The sequence below is a fragment of the Podarcis melisellensis genome, assembly GCF_964234715.1.
Source record: "Podarcis melisellensis genome assembly, chromosome: 8".
Lineage (NCBI taxonomy): Eukaryota > Metazoa > Chordata > Lepidosauria > Squamata > Lacertidae > Podarcis > Podarcis melisellensis.
Genome location: NC_138540.1, coordinates 73,699,610 through 73,715,527, shown reverse-complemented (window position 1 = coordinate 73,715,527; position 15,918 = coordinate 73,699,610). Strand labels below are relative to the sequence as shown.

Genomic DNA, 15,918 nt, shown 5'->3' with positions numbered 1-15,918 from the left:
GTGAGTTTGTATGAAAAAGCAAATGAAAGTATCTCTTCCCTCCCTCCGCCCATACTCAATGTATGCTAGGGAATACTCTCTTCCTGGCAATTAGGAACATGGAAAGGGTCTGGATTCTGAGCTCATCCCATTGGTCCATTCAAGTCAGTGCTGTTATTGGCTTCCAGCAGCTCTCCAGGGCTTCATATAGGAATCTTCCCCAGCCCAGAGCAAGAAATAGCAGGGTTTGGAACTGGGACCTTTCCCATTAAAACCAGATGCTCTGCCACTGAGCAATGGCCCTTCCCAGTCAGTATGCAGAGACGGTGCACAAAAGGAAAAGGCAAAAATGGGGAGATGAGGAGGCGGGGAGATGAGGAGGCAGGGACCTGAGACTTTCCAGACTGGCCTAAGCTTTGGGTCCAACGTAGCCAATGTGGTACCCTGCAAACATTGTTTGATTCTAAATGGGGGTTTAAACCAAGATTCATCTTAAGGAGATGTTTATCAAGAATTTGTTCTCTTACAAAAGGGATGTGAACACAAGACAACATTTAAGAAAAGAGTGGAAAGTATGGCGGAAGAATCATCACTTGTGAGAATGTAGTTGGGATCTTGATTGCCTCTCATCCTTTGTGGTTACTTCTAGGTTCTCTTATCCGGACATATCCTTTGGGGCTTTGCTCTGCTTCTTTGTTCTCAAAAGGTGGTCACAATATTGATGACTGCTTGTTTCAGTTCTTTGAAATCCTTATAAATCAGGCTTTGGGGCAAAGAAAGAAAACATACTCAACATCATATTCCGGAGATGTAGGAGAATTATGACAAAAACAGAAACAGGAGAAGAAATTGTCTACATCCACTTAATCATCCCATGCCATTCTGAATAACCCAGTCCAATGAATATGATTGCTTTGCTGCTGTTGTTGTTGCTTTCAGACTGCAAATGTTTAGGGAAACTTTTAATGTTTGACAGACTATTGTATTTTAATATTTTGTTGGAAGCCGCCCAGAGTGGCTGGGGAAACCCAGCCAGATGGGTGGGTATAAATAATAAATTATTATTATTATTATTATTATTATTATTATTATTATTATTATTATTAATGTTTTGTTTTTGCTCCCATTTGCACTGTGTTTCCTTTATTTTGAAATAAATGAGATGGAATAATGTAATGACACCATAGTTAATTACATATATTGCATAAGCTACATAAATTTCCCACAGTGGAGAGGAAGACAAATAATGTAGTTTTTGGAGGAAGAACTGCAGCAGCATGGGAACAGTGCTGCATGTGGTGGAAAAGGGTGCCATCTTACATCCGTAATCCTACCATCCCCACAACTAACAGACCCCTAGCATTATCTGCATCATTCTGTAAAGTTGTGCACCTCACTCTCAGATCTCTCCAGACATCTCTAGGCCAGATATAATCCAAAGGATTCTTATGCATATTGCTTTTGAGGTGGTTCCTGCCAATTCTTGCACAAACTGGGTGGTATTCAATTAAGTGCTATGCAGAGTAGACCCACTGGAATTAATGGACCTAAGTTAGCCATGTCCATCAATGGGTCTACCCTGAGTAGGACTAGTCTTAAACACCACCCACTGAAGGTGAGCTCTGCAGTTTACTCAGCCCCAAACCTAATTCCTAGGTTATTTGAGGTTCTATGCCTTTCAAAACCCCAAGGCAAATTTTGGAAAGCAAAATGGAAAACATTGCGAGATGCAAAATTCAGGATCTGAATATGGGAATGCTTAATGTAGGCAACATTTCATTTTGGCCCCACAATCCTATTAGCAAATGAAGCTGGCTTTTTGCCTGAAGGATGTGTGACCTTCTACTAGCAATGACTTGGTTTCTATCAGCTGGGGTGGAGTAAGCATCCATGACCTCTGCTTGAAAATATGACATAATAAAAAGGCCACTGGTACCTACAACAGAGATTCAGAGTCTGAGATGTTGGGATTCTGTGCTCAGCTGTGGGGTGCAATAGGATTAGTGCCTAGGTATTAGAACAAAGGAATCAAGCGTGAAGGCTTCAAACAACCCATCATTTCAATGAAACCAGCACCAGCAACTGGAACTTCCAGGAAGAAGAGGAATTACCACCATCATCCTCTACAACATTTCCATTTTCTGCCCTCAACCTCCTCTGGAGGAGAGATTATTATTATTAATCAATCAGTCAATTATTACCCATCCTTCACCTTAAGATCCAGGGGTAAGCTACAGCACTTAAACAGTATTAAAAGCAATTTAGAACAACTTTAAGCCATAAAAACAAAGTGGATCCTAAAAGCGTACACCTCAACTGTTAAATGCGAGGGCAAAGAGGCGCATCTTCAGCATCCTCTGAAAGTTGTATAATGAAGGTGCCAGGTGTACCACTGTTGAGAGGGAGTTCCACCGCTTAGGGGCCACCACAAAGAATGCCCTGTCCAAGGCCTTCACCACATTCAGCCTCTGAGGGCAGAGGGCCAATCTCAGCACCCAAGTGAGGCTGTAGAGAAGGAGGCAGTCTTTCAGATATTTGAGGCCTGAGATGTTTAAGGGTTTTAAACGCCAATGTGAACACCTTGAATTGGGCCCAGAAATGAACTGGCAACCAATGCAGCTATTTCAAATAGAGGTTGCATCATATCTAAATGGAACACCAGCCAGTGATCTGGCTGCTGCATTTTGGACCAGCTGAAGCTTCTGAATTGCCTTCAAGGGCAGCCCCATGTTGAGTGTGTTGCAGTAATCCAATCTGGAAGATACCAGACCGTGGAGTACAGTGACCGAGTCATCTCTATCCAAAAGGGTTCGTAGCTGGAGAACCAGCCAGATCGGAAAAAAGGCAGTCCTAGCCACAACCACCCCTACAATTCTTTGTATTCTGGTAATAAGGGGATATTTGTTGCAAGACACCTTGGGCCCAGCCCACTGTGGAAAGGTGGCATATAAATAAGCTCAATCAATCTTACTCACAACGGACATCTATAAGAATGGCTTGGGAGCGTGATGGGCCTGCGCTGTTGCTTGCTTCACAATGGTAGGTCCCGGAATCCTCTGGTTTCACTTCATGGATGGTCAACACATTATCTGCAGAGTCCTGCAGCAGCTGTTGCTCATCTTTGTACCATGCGTATTTCAGTTCTCGGGGGTTAGCTGCTCTCACTTCGCACGTCACCTGAAAACGGCTATACTGATGGACCACCTTTTCTGTCATTCCCAAAATGTATACTTCCTTGGGAGCAACTGCAGGAAGGGAGAACAAATACAAAGCATCACACAAAGACACAAGCAAATGAATGCAAAATCATCATCATCATCATCATCATCACTGCAGCACCAAGGGTTCTGCTGCACTGTCAGAGCCTGGCTGGACACTGAGGAATGGATGTTAGATGCTGAGGAGAGGACCCAGGAAAAGGGGGATTGAAGTCAGAGGCAGGAGAAACTGCAGTGTTGGAGAGTGAAGAACAGGTGCAGGAGGAGAAAGAGATAGGTCAGGCTGGTGTAAAGTCAAGGACCCCCACGCTGCCACCGCCTCCTGCCCCCACCTCTCCTGCTCCACTGTCTCCCAGGATCAGAAGAGAACTGAAATGGGAGAGACAGAAACAGGTTACACACAGACATAGTCCTCGCCTGCTTGCACACAGCTCAGGTAGGGGAGATAGAGTGCTTTTTTTCTGGGGGGACATGGGGGTATGCATACCCCTAAACATTTTGTGAACCTTTGTACTTTTGTCCATTTATTGTTTTTATTTCCCCCAATTTGAACTATAAAATGGTGATTTGCTTTAATCAAAATGAGAGTACCCCTAAACATTTTTTTAGGGGGGGAGCACTGGGGAGATACATAAGCTGAGGTTGAGGCCTCTCTGTCGCTGCAACTGCCTCATCAGGTGCACACCTAGGGGTAGCTGGGAGACGTAGAACTGGTGGACATGCCTTTTCCTAACTTGCAAGTGTACTTCTAATAAAGAGTTAATTCCTCGTGCTGGACATTCCTTGCCTGGCAGTGCCATGGCATGCATGAAAGCCAGTTGCACAAGAGAGGAATTTCCTGTACTGTCCCCAAAGACACATGCATACAGAATGTGGCAGCCCTACCCCAGGCACACACTACCTTCTTGTGCAATCAGCAAGAGCTTGTTGCTTACATCATCCTCAAACTCTCCAAAGCAAATCCCCCCCCCCCCGGTTGGTCTTTATGTATAAATTGTAACAGTTTCCATTGACATGTTTCAAAGCAAGGCTACAAAGCACCTGGAATCCACAGTGTACCAGCCACCCACAAATGGACAGAGGATTTAGTGCCTTGAGCATTCAGGCTGTAACCCCTGAATTTGCTTCATGGGCTGTGCAGTGGCTGTGCCTGTCTTGGACATGTTAAATGTGTTGAATGAATACACTTGCCTCCAAAAGCTTTTCCTCTCCCTGTGAGCAAGTACATTAGTCAATGATGAGTGCTCCAGGGCTTCTAGAAAGCAAATGAAGTAGCATTACTTACAATGAACATCCACAGTGACTGCTTGGGATGAGGTACAGCCAACATAGTTGCACACTTCACATGTGTAAGACGTTTCAGATCCAGGTGTCGCAGGGAAAGCCAATACATTTGAGCCACTATACTTATGTTCAGCTGTATGTGAATCTGATTTAACCCAGTTGTACCAGTTGTTTCCAGGGTTACTTCTGCCCACAGAGCAGTTCAGCATGACGGCATCTCCTTCCTTTATTGGCAAATCATTCATAATGGTAAGCTGGACATCCTCGGGACGATCTGGAAAATCAGGTCAATGTGCCTGTTTGTGGATTGCATACATAATAACAAACCAAGGTGATAAAGGGTCTGGAAACAAAGCCTTATGAGTTGGGGGAACAGTTGGGCATGTTTAGCCTGGTAAAGAGGAGAATGAGAGAAGATATGACAGCCATCTTCAAATATCTAAAGAGTTTTCTGGAGGCTAAGACCCAAACCAGTGGATTCAACTTACAAGAAAGGAGATTCTGAATAAACATCAGGAAGTGGACTCTCCTTCCTTGGAGGTTTAAATGCAGAGCTTAGATGGCCCTTCGCGTGGAAAGGATTCCCTTTTTCACTACCCCTGGTGCATATTATTGCAGCTTTTGTGATGACGTGGCTAACTGCATTAGTTGAATTTTGCTCCCACCGGGCAGCATCTTCTCAATCCACAAAAAGACCCATCCTTTCCCACTGTGCACTCACATCTCACATTCAGTTTCATGGTACTGTGGGATATCTCTGACCCGTCCAGATTGCTCAGCGAGCAGCCCACCGTTTTCCCGTTGTCCTCCCATGTGGGTTCAAACGTCACTGTCTTCATGATTTGATTTTCAATCATGGTTATTTGTGGAGACAAGTGATGCTTCTCTAAGCCACTGAGAGTCAAGAGTACGAGCACATCGGTGCAATGGTAAGGCACCGAGCAGACCACTTCTGTAGTCCTCCCTTGATGGACTATTGCAGGGACTATTTCCAACCTGGGTTCTGGAGGTGACTCTGAATCCACAGAAGGAAAGGAAAGAAAAATAGCAGTAGTTAGGGCAAAGTGATGATAAAGAGTTACTAGATAAACTGATGGATACTGCCACCAATACATAGGAAGCTGTCATTTACTGAGCCAAACCATTGGTCCATCTATTCAATATTTTCTACACTGAACAGCTGCTGCTCTCTCCAGGATTTGAGACAGGAGTCTCACCCAGTCCTACAATGTGTTTAAAACACTCTTATACCACTTTAACCGTCATGGAGAATCATAGGAGCTATGGTTTGTTAAAGGTGCTGACCTCATGGAGATATTACTTCCAAAACCATAACAAGCAGTGCTATTTTTCTAGGGTGGGGGGAGTTGGCGGAACCCACCATGAACGCCTCCTTTGTTCTCTTATAATGGCAATGGTGCTCACCTGAGAGATACCGGAACTCAGTTCTGGTGAGTTCCAGCTGGGTGGGAAAGCCCTGGTAACAAGCAACATTGCCAACAATGTTCCATGATTGTTAGTGGTATAAGAGTGCTTTAAATGTATGTGTGTGGATGAAGCATCTGGAGATGCTGGGAACTGAGGCTGAGACCTTCTGCATGCAAAGCAGCTGCTCTACCACTGAGCTACAGAATTTCTCCAAAACATCAGTATCCACCTGTGTTTTAGCACAGTTCCAGGCCTTGGGGGGCTGTTGGACACAATACACTGTGGGCTGACCAACCTCAGTGGGCCCACCTGCTTTTCTCTTTCTTGGGGCCCAGTCAGTTGTACCAATAAGATTGCTCTCGTACTTTCTTGATACAACTATCTAGGAAAGGACGGCATGTCATAATGTACCACCACTTCCATTTTCAGCATCATGTTCTAGCTGCTCCAGATGGCTAGAAACTGCTAAAGAAAAATTAAGGCAGTCCATCTCATTAAAAAAAAAATGAATGCAATCGAAGAATTATCATTACATCTTCAGTAGTTTGATGTGAAGAAATTCAACAGGTGACATCAACATTCCATCAGCATTCCACGGCCACTGAGCATGCTCAGTTCTCTTTGGATTCTCACCTGCAAGCCCAGCAACATCTGCGGGGGGAGGGGTCACACAGGTTTGTAGGGATATCGCGGAGTGGGGAGTGGGGTCCAGAGGGAGCACACTTCCTCACCAGCAGGCAGCCACAATCTGCCTGCACGCATGACCTTGGGGTGCAGGGAAACCCCCCCCCAGACAAGCCACAGCTGTCTGTACATCGTTCCACCTCTGCCTGACCTTTCGCGATCTCAGCAGTTTGCGGTGTCCTGTCTGTAACCCTTTTCCATGAGACGTTTGTCTCCTACGTCATACACTGCGCAAGGGGAAAATGACGCTGTGGAACAGGTGCCAAAATAGATTTGTACCACCCCACGATTTCGGGACAGAAGATGTGTAAAGGTCACAGCCCAAAAATGTATCTGCCTGGCTTGCATATTTGTCTCAATAAAAAGAGGCTCCACAGGGATGGTGGTAGCTCACTCGCTCGCTTCAGACCACCTGTGCGCAGCTCACATAATGATCAACACCTGTCTTGGGCCTTCACTTCACAGGTTCCCTAAATCTGTCTTAGTATTTTTTTTTCTAAAGATCACTTGTACTTATGCCAACCTTGAACTGACCCCAAGCCTGCTAATACTCAGCACTCCTGCCTCTCTGTGAATCCCAGAGATTCACAGAAGACTGGCGTAAATTTACGGACTATTTGAAAAGTAATTGTGATGGCCAGATTACTTTTGTAGGTTTGCAAGAAGTTTTGTGAGGTAAATTATTTGAATTATTGCAAAAATGGTTAAAGAGACGGATTGTGAGTTAAGATAATTAATGGCAATAGGAATTTAAGAAATACAGAAGAAATGATAAAAATGGTGGATCATCAGAGGTGCTGATGGAAGTCCAAAAAGATTGTATAAGATGTGAAGTTCTGTGGAATGTATAATAATTGGTATGTTGAAATTAATAAAATATATTATATATATATATATATATATATATATATATATATATATATATATATATATACACACTCAGCACTTGTGCATGGGTTTTGGCTACACAGAAACCTCCCCTCTCCTCTGAAATTTGGAAATAGAGGGAGTGATTCACTGCTAACATCATTTCTGGCCTGAAAGCTGACCATTCAAACACTGCAGCTGATACTTTGAAAGGGAGGGTTCTGCATCTCAGCTAAAAGACCGCTTTTATATGGGATGGAGCGAAAAAATCACAGCTGTTCTGCCAAGCTCTTACCTGTAACATTAACTGTGGCATCAAGGAACCACTTGAGTCTCCAAGGATAGTTTCCTACAGAAGCAACAACTCTTGCCCCATACCTGCCGCTGTCACTTTTCTGGAGCTGAGTGATCATCAAGCTGCAATCTCTATTACCTAGGTCCCCTGAAAATTTCACCCGACCCTGAAAGGCAGCACTTCTTGCATTGCCTTCTGTGAATTTGAAGCTGTTGTACAACAAGGTACCATTATAATCCGGCAAATTGTGGTCCCAAAAAGGCTCAAAGTACCAAGCCACAGCTGTGGCGTTGACTGTAGCCAAGTTAAATGTTCCGCTGATCTCGCATGGAATCAGCACACAGGATCCTTTCCAGGCCACCAAAGAGTTAGCATGTTTCCTCAGTCCACTTTCATCAGACAAGAAACCTGAAATGGGAAAAGTTCAAGGTAGATGGTCATCAGCTTGCGCCTCATTATATCACATAATGATGTATTTGTAATAATAGTCATATTTAAGAGGCTACAACACAGAAGTCAAGCTCTAAGATTTTATCATTAGTACAATTTCAATGTCTCTCTCTCTTTGTCTTACTCACCAATAACACTGAGTGTGACTGGTGAGGACTGCGATGTGCCCACACTATTGCCGGCTTCACACCTGTATCTGCCAGAGTGTGCTAAAGTAACTTCTGGAATGGACAACTCTTCAGTCGCAGAGTCCATCTCCAGCCATTCGTCATCTTTGTACCATGCGTATGTGAGATTCTGGGGTTTTGCCTTTCCGACTTCACACTTCAGCTGAACAGACTTCCCTTCCTGGATCTTGCCTGCCGGCGTCATTTTTAGTTTTACATCTTTGGGGGCAACTTCAGGAAGAGAGGAGGACAAAGAGAAACCATCATATGAAGAAACCCCACACCTGGTCAACTGAACCCGGGAAAGTCATGTCATCTAAGGATCTGTTGCATATCAAGTAAACAGCATTGAAGTCAGGAAAACAACATAATTTATCAACCCTGCAACTCTTGGCACTCATATTTTTTTCTTGGGCCAACTGTGAATGCTCACAGTTTACATTGCTCTCAGTTTCTAGGAGCATGGAAAAAGATCACCAAATTGTTTTTGCCTCAGTGGATCTATCTGACAACTAAAAATAGTTCACAGTTTCTATGGGTAAAGGTCCACACTTTCATAAAACACAACACTATCAAATATTTGACATCCACAGTGTATTATCTAGCTAATAATAATAAATAAATTATTATTTATACCCCGCCCATCTGACTCAGTTTCCCCAGCCACTCTGGGTGGCTCCCAACAGAATAATAATAATAATAATAATAGGCAATAAAGATCAAACATTAGAAACTTTCCTAAACAGGGCTGTCTTACAGATGTCTTCTAAAAATCAGATAGTTGTTTATTTCCTTGACATCTGATGGGAGGGTATTCTACAGGGTGGGCACCACTCTCGAGAAGGCCCTCTGCCTGGTTCCCTGTAACTTCGCTTCTCACAGTGAGGGAACCGCCAGAAGGCCCTCAGAGCTGGACCTGATGCTGGAAGAAGAAAGCTCTATCTGCAGGAACCTGGACTTCATCCATTTGTATTCAACCTGCAATCCCTGAATTGGCTGCACAAATAGGTAGACTGTGCATTTATGCTATGTACCTTGGATGGACCAAACATTCTGCTCTCCCTGTCCTTGTGGATTTGTCGGTGCAGAATGCCTTAGGGTCCCAACTAGTAAATAAAGTGGTGCTACTCACAGTGTACATCCACGGTGACCATTTGGGATAAAGTACAGCCAGCATTGTTGCATGCTTCACATTCATAAGATGTGACCGGTTCAGAGGTCGCAGGGAAGATTAACAGCTCTGAAGCACTATACGTATGCTCAACTGAATGGTGATCTGACTTGACCCAATTGTACCAGTTGTCTCTGGAGTAATTTCTGCCTGAAGAGCAGCACAGCACAACCGTGTCTCCTTCTTTTATGGGCAGGTCATTCATAATGCCAACATGGACACCCTTGGGGCTGTCTGGAAAATCAGATCAAAATGTTTCTTTCTGGATGATACGTATCACAACATTATTACAGTGCACCTGCCTACTCAGAGTAACAGGAGAATGTGGCTAAAAACTAGTCAACAAAAAAGAGACTCATATAAGTAACTACCTGTTAGAAATAGGGACTGAGCACATTGGGCAATCAATTAATGTGCATCTTTAATTATCTGATTGTTGGCGTCTTCCTACATCAATGTCCAGGATTATATCCACCTAACTCCTACTCAGAGTAGGCCCATTGAAACTAATGGACATATCTAAGGCAATGCTGTCCACACTATACATTTTTGAGCAGTCATGGCTTCCCCCAAAGAATTCTGGGAGCTGTGGTTTATTACGGGCGCTGAGAGTTGTTAGGAGACCCCATTTGCCTCCCAGAGCTACAATTCCTAGGATTCCCTGCAAAGAGGGATTGATTCTTAATCTACTCTGGGAACCGTAGCTCTGGGAGGGGATTAGGAGCAAGCAGTAATGCATCCTAATACCAACTGCTAGGAACCACAGGAGGGCAGAGTGCTCTTTTGCTCGGATCCTGGGATGGGTTTCTCACAAGTCACTATGAGAACAGAGTGCTGGACTAGATGGGCCATTGGTCTGACCCAGCAGGCTCTTCTTAAGTTCTTAAGTGCAGTGGTACCTCGGGTTAAGAACTTAATTCGTTCTGGAGGTCTGTTCTTAACCTGAAACTGTTCTTAATCTGAGGTACCACTTTAGCTAATGGGGTCTCCCGCTGCTGCCGCACTGCCGCTGCACAATTCGTGTTCTCATTCTGAAGCAAAGTTCTTAACCCGAGGTACTATTTCTGGGTTAGCGGAGTCTGTAACCTGAAGCATCTGTCACCTGAAGCATCTGTAACCCAAGGTACCACTGTACAGTATAAGAGGAAGAGAATCTTTGGGTGTCCTACAGCCACAAGCCTACACATATCCTTTAACTAGTTTGCAACCTCCAGGCATCATTTCTGGGCTGAAACTTGCCATATTAAACGCTGCTGTCAACACTTTGAAAGAGAAGGGCTTGGGTCCCACATCCTTCATAAGTGATGAAGGCAAATTAGAACTGCTCTACAAAACTCTTACCTATAACGTTGACCGTAGCGTTACGAAACCATTTGTTTCTCCAATTGTGGTTTCCAACGGAAGCAACAACTCTTGCCCCATACATGCCACTGTCCTTTGTCTGGAGCTGAGTAATCATCAGGCTGCAGTCTCTGTTGCCCAAATTGCCTATGAACTTCACCCGGTCCTGAAAGGCAGGACTTACTGCCATTGCTTTGAGTTTCCTCCTTTTGGAACTGTCATACAACAGACTGCCGCTATAGTCAAATGAACTGTTATCCCAAACAGGCTGGAAAAACCAAGCCACATCCGTGGCCTGGACCTTAGCAGAATGATGTGTTTCACTGATCTGGCATGGAATCACCACGCAGGAACCTTTCCAAGCAACCAAAGTATCGGGGCTTATTCTTAGGGGGTAATCGCAATATATATAACCTGAAACAGGAAAGCGGATACGAAAGGTTGGTCAGTTACTCACTTACTATGAAAATTCGCTTCCAGCTCCTTGATGTCACCCATAAACTGAATTTGTCTCCAAGAACTGAGAAATTAACCAATACCTCTTAATGTTTTTATCATCTCCCATGAAGACAATGGATAAGTTTGCATCAGATTATGCAAAAGTAAAAAATGTAGCTGGCTGCATTCTCCCATGGCCAACTTTCTGAGGGCCACATTCTAGCACTGGGTGGAGCCAAAACCAAAGTGGCCATGGTCATGGCAGTGAGTGGGGCCACCAGCCACTACCTCACACTGCACAAATCCATTCACACCGTGCGTGTATACAGGCGCATACCCATACTCATTATTCTCTCACAAACATATACTTTGAGTCTCATGTTCTACCCTTCTTACCCTGCTGTAGTCAGGCTGGAAAAATGCCTTCTAGTCAAGGGGAGTAGTTTTTGCCAGAGATGTTGCAGCACAGAGAGAGAATTAACCCTTCTCTTCAGAGCTGTGAGCCTTCCTCTCCCCCCCCCCATGCTCCCTGTACAATAAAGCTTCAAAAAAAGTCTTCTATAGGCTTTAATAGATGGCCTTCCTGTCATGTGACAAAGGTATTTGAGAGCAGAAGCAGTAAAGGAGTCTAGAAATGCTGTGAAATGCTGAAAAGCTGCACAATCACTCAGCATGCTGAATCACTGTGACTCATCTTGATGATGACTCATTATCTGTATAAGTATTGTATCTGCTTCCAGGCAGTGTCTCAGTCCCAGTCAGTCTCTCTCTCTCTCTCTCTCTCTCTCTCTCTCTCTCTCTCTCTCTCTCTCTCTCTCTCTCTCTCTCTCTCTCTCTCTCTCTCTGTCTCTCTCTGTGAGTGTGTGTGTGTGTGTGTGTGTGTGTGTGTGTGTGTGTGTGAGTCAGAGTATGGTAGAGCCTGTGCTCTGTGAAGCCTGTGCCCAATGGAGTCTCTGTGTGACTCAGTAACTCTGTGTATGCTCTGAAGCTAGTTTAATCTTCTGTTCACTATGCAGTTATTTGCAAACAAGTTTATTTTAACTCAGTAAAGCTTTTATTCTTTTACTGAAGAAGGCTGTGTTATTAATTTATGCTGCGCGTCACTTCCCCCAAATCTAATTGCTGGAGCTGGGCGGGCAGGGCAAAGGGGTGCTGTGGGCCAGATGAAGAGGGCCATGGGCTCCATTCAGCTCATAGGCCACTGTTTCCCTGATTAATGCCTCTCTATTGTTTTTAAATGCAGTGGTCAGAATGCAAAGAACCCCATGATTTTAAGATGTGCAAGGAGGCTCTGGATGCCCACTGTGCAAAACATCCATCTCTCCACCACCCATTGTCGCATGGCAATGCGACAAAAATTTAGGAATCTGAGAGGAGTTTTGAAAGGAAGGCATCTGCTGTGCAAAGCAAAAATGTCCTATAAAGTGTGTTCAAGTCCCGAGAGTGACTTTCTAGCTAGGGGTTTAGCATTCTCTCTTTTCTACTTCTTCGTATCAAGTCTTCCTTTGTCGGTGTCATGGCTGCTGTCCACTCCTGTGGGGAAGGCGGGAAGGCAGCCATTTCAGGACCATGGATAGCTCAAAGTGAGTTAAGCTACTCTAACAAAGGCTGGGGACACTGAGGCCTTTTAAGCCCCTGTCTCCAGTCTACCTCCTCTGGGCTCCTTTCGCTTGCGGAGAACTTCAAAGCCTTAAAGGACACTTCTCCTCTATTTCATAGCCAGGGAGGTATCTGGTTCTTTTGCAGCCTCCAACTCTTTGGATTGCTGCTGGATTCTGGAACCATGGTATGTAGACTATTGCTTGGGAGTAAGTCCCACTGATTTTGATCTGAATGACTCCAGAGTCAATGCATGCAAGTATTGTTGCTTGCTCTCTCATGAGCCACACTCATATATTCTTCCATCCTTCCTCCAAATGCTACCCTACAGACCCAGGAGACAAATGGGGCTTGAGATGTCCCAGACTCCTTTCATTAGCACATACCAAAACCTGCACATATTACCTGCAAGGAACAGCAGCCAAAGGAAATGCCTCATTATGAGTCCATGCAAGTGCAAAGCCTGGGAAAGGAAAAGTGGATTATTACTTAGAGCCTTCACTCATTCACATTATGCTTCTCAGTAGGGGAGGGGGGAGGAGGGGGAGGAGGATGGAATGGAACCAGTGTGATGTAGTGATTAAGGTGTCAGACTAGGACCTGGGAGATCAGGGATCATGGCTAATTAAGACAGCAGGTTGGAATCTAGACACATGAAAATGCTGTGAAAATGCTTTTTAAAAGGAGTTTTGAAAAATATATTGATTTTGCCATAAGCTCCCCATCACCATCTAGTGTCACATTTGTATAACACACTTAAAATGTTACATTTACAGCTGTATAGCTGAGTCCCAAGTAACTAGAGTCTTCCCAGCACTATAAAAAAAATTCCTTCCAGTAGCACCTTAAAGACCAACTGAGTTAGTTCTTGGTATGAGCTTTCATGTGCATGCACACTTCTTCAGATACCAGTGTGCATGCACACGAAAGCTGATACCAAGAACTAACTTAGTTGGTCTTTAAGGTGCTACTGGAAGGAATTTTTTTTGTTTTGACTATGGCAGACCAACACGGCTACCTATCTGTAACCCAGCACTATAATTTGCAGGGTGCCCAGGGGCAAAGATACTCTTTTTTTGTTTTTAAAAGGAGAGGGAGCTGCAAGAGACACCATTAGTAGTAGTAGTAGTTGTTGTTGTTGTTGTTGTTGTTGTTATAATATTTGTATGTTGCCCATCTGACTCAGTTGCCCCAGCCACTCTGGGCAGCTCCAAACAGAATATTAAAAACATGATGAAACATCAAATATTAAAAACGTCCCTAAACAGGGCTGCCTTCAAATGCCTTGGAAAAGTCAAATAGTTGTTTATTTCCTTGATATCTGATGGGAGGGCATTGACTACCAAGAAGGCCCTCTGCCTGGTTCCCTGTAATCTCACTTCTTGCAGTTAAGGAACTGCCAGAAGGCCCTCAGTGCTTGATGCCAGTGTCTGGGCTGAGCAATGGTGGTGGAGACCTTCAGGTATATAGGGCCTCCTTCAGGTATATAGGGCCTCCTTCAGGTATATAGGGCCTCCTTCAGGTATATAGGGCCTCCTTCAGGTATATAGGGCCAAAGTCATTTAGAGCTTTAAAGGACAGCACCAACACTTTGAATTGTGCTCGGAAACGTACTGAGAGCCAATTTCGATCCTTTAAGACCAGTGCTATATGGTCCCGATGACCACTCCCAGTCACCGGTTTAGCAGCTGCATTCTGAATTAATTGTAGTTTCCGAGTCACCTTCTGTATGCTTACACTAAGAAGTGTATTGTCCAGGTAGATGGTTAGAGTCCAATTTTGAGAGCTAGGGATGCATGCTGCATGCAAAGCAAAAGTTGTCAGGAGTTGCTGAGATTTGTGGAAATCTGTCTCATGTTGTAAATCGCTGAACTGCAGATGGTGAAGTACTCTCAGGCACTGGGCTAACTCCACCAGCCCAGTCTGGGCATTGGAAACTCTGGGATCTAGGAAGGATTTTCTGTGTCAAGGGAGCCTCGCTCAAGCCATGTGGTCTTCTTCGACTCAAGTATGATCCTGTATATTTGTTGTTCCTGACTTGTGTATCTGTCCTGGTTTGTTCTTTGATTCTTTGACCGTCTCTGGCAGGCACAGAGAAGAACCTTTCCCTGCCCGTGGCTCACGCAGCAAGTGCAACTCTTCCTAGAATGGAGATGAAGGGATGGGAGCAGCTCCAGCAGCTAGATAAGCCATAGGACACAGGGTCACTATTACAATGCAACATTCTCCAGTGAATCATTAATAGAATCCATTGGGAAACAAAACCCCTTTAGAGTCAATCATCTCTAGAAATAAGCCATCCATTTCTCCTGCAGCTCAGGGTCTTAAAGTGACATTGCTTAGCCTAAGGTTATCTGTCCATCTAGACAGGGGGTTCCCAAGTGACCAGAAAACCCCAGTCCAGCCTCCTTCTGTACCTTTAACAATGGCTGTTTAAACAGGAAACAGGATAGCCACATTTTCACAGCATGGAGATCAACAGCATCACCTGCTAATGTCCACAGTTCAAGTTTCTGACTGAGGCCTAGGAGCAGAACCCAATTTCTTTCAAAGTTGGTGACCTTCTTTTAGACTGGGAGGTGAACCTGGCAGCCTGGAAACAAGGTGAATGTAGGGTTTCTCCTCCCCTTTCTTTGCTTAAGAAAGCAAACCCAAGCTATCCTGAGCAACAACAGCAAAGGAAAACTCACCTGTGACTATGTAAGCTGAGAACTGGCAGCTGTTCTTGCCTGGAAATGAAGAAGTTGCTAAGTTGAGGTATGTCACATGGAGGAATCAAGCATCAGTTTGTCCCTTTGGTGTGTGCGTTTTCCCCCATATCAAATGTTTGTATATGTGGAGAGAGTTGGGGCTGGTCCAGGAATAAGTCAAGGACGGTTGTTGGCATCTCAATGGCTTGCATTATAATTGCATGGCCAAACATTATTATTTTCCTCTTCTCCAACAAGCAGCTTCTGTACTGGTGCAACCAGACTTGTTTTTTGGGGGTGCTGCAAG

At 44.5% G+C, this 15,918-nt stretch overlaps 1 protein-coding gene across 2 annotated transcripts; it reads right to left on the bottom strand.

Moving 5' to 3' along the window:
* LOC309375119 (B-cell receptor CD22-like) lies at positions 1-15,918 on the bottom strand. Of its 2 annotated transcripts, XM_081920592.1 has the most exons (10): positions 15,612-15,918; positions 13,327-13,384; positions 10,885-11,298; positions 9,505-9,777; positions 8,334-8,603; positions 7,756-8,163; positions 5,203-5,496; positions 4,483-4,755; positions 2,955-3,224; positions 1-742 (listed from the first exon to the last, which is right to left on the bottom strand). In XM_081920592.1, the coding sequence occupies exons 2-10, from the start codon at positions 13,358-13,360 to the stop codon at positions 738-740; spliced, it is 2,241 nt and encodes a 746-aa protein (XP_081776718.1). In that variant the 5' UTR covers positions 13,361-13,384; positions 15,612-15,918; the 3' UTR covers positions 1-737. The 2 variants fall into 2 exon arrangements, with proteins under 2 accessions (XP_081776718.1, XP_081776719.1); XM_081920593.1 differs by lacking the exon at positions 9,505-9,777.